The 7,162-nt window shown below is 39.1% G+C and overlaps 1 protein-coding gene across 1 annotated transcript; it reads left to right on the top strand.

Annotated features, from left to right (window-relative positions):
* Positions 1–1,394: 1,394 nt before the first annotated feature.
* LOC125916194 (olfactory receptor 4P4-like) lies at positions 1,395–2,371 on the top strand. The gene has a single exon (XM_049622376.1). The coding sequence runs from the start codon at positions 1,442–1,444 to the stop codon at positions 2,369–2,371; it is 930 nt and encodes a 309-aa protein (XP_049478333.1). The 5' UTR covers positions 1,395–1,441.
* Positions 2,372–7,162: the final 4,791 nt, after the last annotated feature.

Below are 7,162 nucleotides of genomic sequence, written 5' to 3'. Positions count from 1 at the left end.
GGCAGAATACAAAATCCACAGGTAAAGGCAATCAGCTGATGAAAATGCTGGTACGTATCTTCTTATATAACCATTTGTTCCTCTTCAAACATTGTTGGGGGTACTCTTCTGTGGACCTGACAAGTTAGAATGATAAGGCCTTCTATTGTATATTCTTAAATGGACTTCCTTTTGCTCTTGGATCCAGAAGTTTTAGTTCCACGTACCAGCTGAAGGGGGAGGATCGGGGAGAATGGATTGCTCAGTGTGAACAAAAAATAGTTAACAAGACACGGGAGCCTGGATGCTCACCTTCATGATCATTAGATGAGGGATCTGTCCACTGCATCATATTGTTCCGCCGTTGGTACCGTTAAAGTAATTCCGAGACATCAACAGTCTTTTAGGAAAATCATGATTTTGCTGCGGAGGACGCTTGGTTATGGGTAAAAGGTGATGTCTCCACATATTCACTCTCTGCTCCTGGGTCTACTCAGTCTAAGTGGTTGCACTGTTCTAAACGCATCGCTAAATATGCAGGACATTCTTTAATCACACTGGGTTCTTCGATATGTACCAGACAACAACTACCTGTCCTCAGTGTTTCTAACATGTTAACAGCAACCTCTAAAATGTGTATTTAGAATGATTAGGAAAAAGGGAAAGCTTTTATATAACAAGAACCCGTGTTCCTGTTTTCAGATGCCCAAATAGTGTTTCCAAATACCTATTTTCTGTATCTCCATGTCCTGACTCTTGACCAAACTGCCAAGAAGGAGAGTCACTGGATTTGTTATCAATGAATTCAGGTTATTTATCTGCTACAATTAAGAACCTTGATTTTGCTTTCATTTGAAGAATATTAATTCCACTCAATGCACAGAATGTGGTGTTAGGTTGGGATTTTATAAATTATTATATATGGCATAGAGAAGGGGAGGGGATTACTTACAGTTATTTGTGTGTTAATGCTAGAGATGAAAAAAAAAACATACTGTTTAAGGAGGTGGAAAATGGACGGAAGTCCATTTGGTCAGTGGATAATGTAGCATAGCTCTCAAGAGCATACAACTTAGCATCAGATACAGGATCATATCTTAGGTTGCTACTTAACATCTGAAAGAATTGGTATTATTATCCAAACCCACCCATTTTTGTTCCCCCACTTGTCAAATGAGTATCAGAATAGTAACTATTTGGATATTATGAATTAAATGCACGCAAAATGTTTGTAAAAGCACCCAGCATATAGTATGCTGTCATTAAGTATCATTTGAAATATAATAATGGCATCAAACCAGAGGGATTTAAAAGATTAAATGCAATAGTTCCTTTGTGACCTACATATTTTTCAGTGTAAATATCCTCCAAAAAAGCAAAAAGGACTCTAAACGTGTCGTATGTTCTGTATCATTTCAGATGAATTAAATTTCTATTGTGTCCCTGGACTCAACTCAACCTCATGGAAAATCAGAACAATGTCACAGAATTTGTTTTCATGGGTCTGTGGGGAAATAAGCAAATGGAGCTCCTGTTCTTTTTCTGGTTCCTGCTCTGTTACTTGGCTGTCTTAATGGGCAACTTCATCATCTTGCTCACAATCACCTGCAGCCATCTAATCGAACAGCCGATGTACTACTTTCTCTGTCACCTTTCCCTCATGGATCTCTGCTACACCTCCACCGTGGTCCCCAGGCTACTCAGGGACTTAGGCGCCGCAAGAAAAAACATCTCCTATAACAATTGTATGACCCAGCTCTTCGCTGCCCACTTGCTGGCGGGTGTGGAGATATTCATCTTGGTGTCCATGGCTTTTGACCGCTATGTTGCCATTGTCAAGCCCCTGCACTACACGGTCGTCATGAACCGGCAGAGGTGTAACATGTTGATCTTCACGGCCTGGGCCGTGGGTTTTTGGCACTCCATTGCTCTGTTGCTCATGGTACTCAACTTACCTTTCTGTGGTCCTAATCAGATAGATCACTACATATGTGATGTGAAGCCTCTTTTGAAACTGGTGTGCGGAGACATTCGTGTTGTTAGTATCTTAGTGATTGCTAATTCAGGGATGGTGGTGGTTGTCATTTTTCTTGTCCTGGTGGCTTCTTACATACTCATATTATATAATCTTAGGACCCGCTCCTCCGCAGGGCGACGCAAAGCTCTCTCCACCTGCAGCTCTCACGTAATGGTGGTGGTTTTATTCTTTGTGCCCTGTATCTATACTTACGTTTTACCTGCAGGGAGTGAGAACAAGGATAAGGAAATCTCCGTGTTTTACACGGTGATTGCCCCCATGCTGAATCCTCTCATCTATACCCTGAGAAACACGGAGATGAAAACCGCCATGCAGAAAGTGTGGTCTAAAATGGCCCATTCAGAATGCAAGTAAATCATGTCATATTCATTATGCTTTCAATCCTGTGTGCCCAGAGAATTTATCATTTGAGATGTTATAGAAGGCGTATAAGGTTTCTTTGAGGGAGCTGGGCTGAATGATTTCTGACATCATATGAGCCAAAGACACAAGTCACTGTAATTCCACATTGCAGTCTGTCCAATTAGTTCCAGACGTGAGCACTTGATTTGAGGAATTTAAGAGATGCCCTTCTACAGCACATCTCTGATCCCATCACTGCTAGCTCCAAAAATATATATATGGAATCTTATATTCCTTGGAATAAAATCCAACCTTCTCACTTGTTTATCATAAATCTTCCCAAATTGGACCTGGTCTGACTTGCTAATATCAGAGGTCACAACATTGGGAGAAGGTACGACGTTACAATGACAGGCTTTGGGTCAAGGAGAAATGGGTGACATACTGTCTCTGGGTCTTGGCAATTTGCTTTAATTATTTAAGTCGCATTTTCAAAGTGTCTATGAAATGGGGTGATATTATACCTCATGAAGGTGTAATATCGTTTAGACCAACACATGTGAAGCAAGCTTTAGCCTGGCATAAGGTGTAATGAAAACTCAAGTTATGCACTTCCCTCTTTCCCTACCTTTCCTCCTGTATGTCTCTTTGCTCGGATGCTTTCATCCGCCTACACTGGGTCCATCTATATTCTCCAAACATACTCTGGAATCTATCAGCTCTATGGCTGTATTTCAGCTCTTCTTCTGCTCAGAATTCCCCACCCCCATGCTCGAAGGTCCATGTCTTGCGTATAATTCACATATTTAATGTTTTCTCATTCGGGAAGATTTTGCAGATCCAACAGACCAGATTTCTGCCCTGTTCTTTTGTTCCTATTCAGCAGTATGTTTTCTCTGTTTCAAATAATCCTATGTCCTATACTAGTGGCTTCTTCGTGGGGACTGCGTTTTTTTCTAGTTTGAGCAGGAAGAGTATGTGGTATATCTTTACTTTTTTATCTTCCTTTTTTCTTTGCTTTTTTTAATTTGAGAGAGAGAGAGAGAGAGAGCGTGAGATAGTGTGTGAGTAGGGGAAAGGGGCACAGAGAGAGAGAGACACTCTTAAGTAGGCTTCATGCTCAGCACAAAGCCCATCACAGGACTCGATCCCATGACCTTGGTATGATCTGAGCCGAAATCAAGAGTTGAATGCTCAACCACACAGGCACCCTTTTCTGTTTTTCTAACAATAAACTTGGCACAAATTAAAATGGTAAACAAAGTAATTGAATTGAAGCAAATTCAAGGTAATATCTTTTTTTTATTTGATTGCAAGTATTGTTCTTACATATCTAGAGCTTCTCCTTGTGTCATGAACAATCAGGCATTAATAACAAAATAAATAGTATCAAAAAGCCTTAAGATTTAACATATAGTGCCATGTACCTATTAGGGATATAACGAAATTCAGCAGACTACCAGAACTTTAAAATATTTTTACTTATTTATTTTTTGTATTTTTTAAAGTTTTTTTATTTATTTATTTATTTTTTTTTTTATTTTTGAGAAAGAGGGAGAGACAGAGAGAATGAGAGAAGGCAAGGGGCAGAGAGAAAAGGAATCCCAAGCTGATAGCATGGAGCCTGATTCAGGGTTTGAACCCACAAACCGTGAGATCATGACCTGAGCCGAAATCAGGAGTTGGGCGCTTAAGAGAGATACCCACGTGCCCCTAGAATATTTTTACTTATTTATTTTATGCATGAAGGAGGACTTCTCTCCTAATTATTGTTTACCTCTTTGTCCATTGAATGACATAACCCAATCTCAGCTATGTGCTTCCATTCATATTTGTCTGGCCATCTCTCACTGCCCAGAGACTTGTCTTTTCTCAGCAGAATGATTACAATGCTTCCACACAAAGTTTGCTTGATTCAAATATTCCTACCCCAGAGCCAAAGCAAAATCCAAGGGAAATCATGAAGGTAATAGTGATTGGCTTAGTGGCTGGCACCACTCTTTTGATTCTTGAACTCTTAGAAACTTTCACAGATGTAACTAGTATTTTTTTTTTCCTCCTGGAGCCATGCAAGCCTCTGGAATATGATGGGAAAAACTTCTGTCCCTTCCGTAGGAAATGAGCTTTGACAAGTCAATGGTTTAATGTAGAATCTGTCCAAAGGGGTTTTGGAATTTCTTTTTAGTATACAAATGTCACGTGCCTGTGTGTGCATACATCTGTGCATGTGAGTGTATGATGATTGTGTCTGTGCATGTATTGTTTGGAGATTCTTGGAGTTCTTGAGGACAGGTCAGGGAATTTCCTACCCCATCAGAAAGCATGCTATGCAACAAAACAAAACAAAAAATCTTTTACTATCATATTTTCTTCTCTTTTTCCAAAGGTCCACAAGATATCATTGGCAAAATCTGATGATATTATATAAAAATCCAAAAAAACAAACCACAGCAAATTAAATTACTAATCAACTTGTGAGGTAGACTCTATCCATCTACAAAGGAATTTATTGCTAATTTAAAAATTCATCTTTAATTAAAGGAATATCTCTAATCAGTTAGGAAACACTTATGTTACATGGGCTCTTTCTTTAAGCCTCAGTGTTATCAGAAAACAACAGGCTGGAAGAAGCTTGATATCTTGCAAGAGGCCTAAGAGAAAGACTGGTGGCCCCATCTAGCTGCGGGTGACATAGTTTTATGTGATTTCCCATCCCAGCACTCTCTCCTCATCCTTCATCCCTTCTCAACCACATATTTGTCTTCAGGCATCCATTGTGAGGGCTGATTTAGATACTTCTAGACTCTTCTAGTATTCTTGTCAACACCAGAGAGACCCTCATGATCATGGCGTCACATAAAATAAATATATCAAAGTCATCAATTCCAAACCCTTCATCCTTTACTCTGTACCCAAATCATCAACTTTTCCAGAGAATTTGGATTTTACCATAAATATTTCTTAGACGAGCTGCTGCATCTGAAAGTGTATGAAATAGTCATATTTTACTTCAAGTTCTGATATTTTTTACTGTCCAATGAACCACAATCTGAATTGCAGCCACCACAATAACAACTGGTCTAGCAGCTAAAGGTGTCAGAGGAGCATGGAAAGTCTGTGTTTGGCTTTGGGCCTTCACGTTTCTGTCCAGTTCATATATTAGAGCCTCAAATATTAGAATAAGTTCTCACATGCAAGTGACTCTGAGGGGATGTGATGTGCCAGGTGCATTGTGGTGGCCGGAATTTAAGGTATCAATTAGCAAGACTTGGGTAGGACAGGGTAACTGTGTGATTTTGAATGTAATTGACATGACATTCCTAGCTTAACTCCTGGGATATAGTAAATATCCTATAAGCGATTGTCATTATTGCTCTCGTTTTAGGATTTTAGAATTTACGTACTTTGTTTAGAGGTGATGAACCGTGTTACTGGTAAGAGGTTGTCTCCAGACTTTCCGAGTTTGAAGTTTCAAGTTTTAAAACCTGTGCTCCTTGCCAGCCTATTAACAGCAGCAAAAGTTCTATTCTTAATCATTAAGTTAGTAAAAGAAACACCGATGATTCTTGGTCGTCTCTCCAGCTGAAGACAGGTGGCAACGTCGGTGATTTTCTCTGTGAGGGTAACTATGGTCTTGACTGGAACTTGTTTTCTGAGGAACAAGAGGGTACCCTGACTTTAATTTTTTCCTAGAAGGGAGGAAACACCTTGGGAGCCTTTTGAGTGGTCTTCTCCATTTACTAAATATCCTCAAGGTCAGCCATTGGTCTCTTCATGCACGTGCAACATTTTCTGTTTGGATTCTCAAGCACTGTTAGCATATTATGCTCGTCAGATGCTTTATCTACAATGTTTTACTTTCAGTAATATTATTTAGCTCTCCCCCCCACCAATATTTTAAACTCTATGGTAAATTTATGAGATAACGTGTATAGTGATTTGACCATACCTTTTACACTACGTGTTTTACATAAATATATTTCTTTTTTCCAAATGAAAAAGTTTTATTACTGTTTTAATACTGTCTTGAGAGCTCCTTCTTTGTTTCTAACTAATTCTTTGTCAAGCTGCTTCTTAGTCCTTGTGCAAATGTGCTTTCTGTAAGCTCTTCCTTCAATCTATCCAAATAAGCAAGTTATACTTGAATTCACCTCTGAATCCAACTGGAGAGGTTTCAGGCAATAGTCACCAGGCCTAGTAGGCACTTGAGAGTCCAGAATGCCTGCCCTGTCCAGTTTTCTGAGGTTCCTACCCCATGTGTCTCATCCAAATGGGCACATGTTGTAAGAAGTCTGGCCTCAGAGCTCTTGTTTTCTGACTCTGAAACAGCTCTATAATCTCACTTTTAATGGCAAGTATGATTTATTTTTTCATACTTGAGCTTAATTTGGTTGTTGGCTCTTTGAAATGCATGGCAAGCAAGGTCTGGTGCTTTATATGTGAGCTAGATGCTCATGCAATATATTGCTTCCAAAGACCAGGTATGAATCCGTTTCTAATGAAGTTCCATCTATATCTGACGATAACTTGGTGCTAGTCATGCAGTGTTATGGTATTTTACACAAATATCTAGAGGCGGAATTGCTGGAGAGTAGCTTATAATTCACTTGAGTAGATATCGTCAACATGTATTTCAAAGATTTTGTACAAATTAACCCTAATTTTCAGCAATGTCCCATTCTTCATATTAGTAATCTGCGTTTTCTCTTTCTCTTTTCTCTTAATTGATCTTGATGGCATTTTCTGAATTTTATTCATTCTTTTAGAGAACTAACCTTCAGCAGTTTTTTGCTATTCTCCATA

Source organism: Panthera uncia, chromosome D1 (genome assembly GCF_023721935.1).
Source record: "Panthera uncia isolate 11264 chromosome D1, Puncia_PCG_1.0, whole genome shotgun sequence".
Taxonomy (NCBI): Eukaryota; Metazoa; Chordata; class Mammalia; order Carnivora; family Felidae; genus Panthera; species Panthera uncia.
This window is presented reverse-complemented; position numbering and strand designations above follow the sequence as displayed.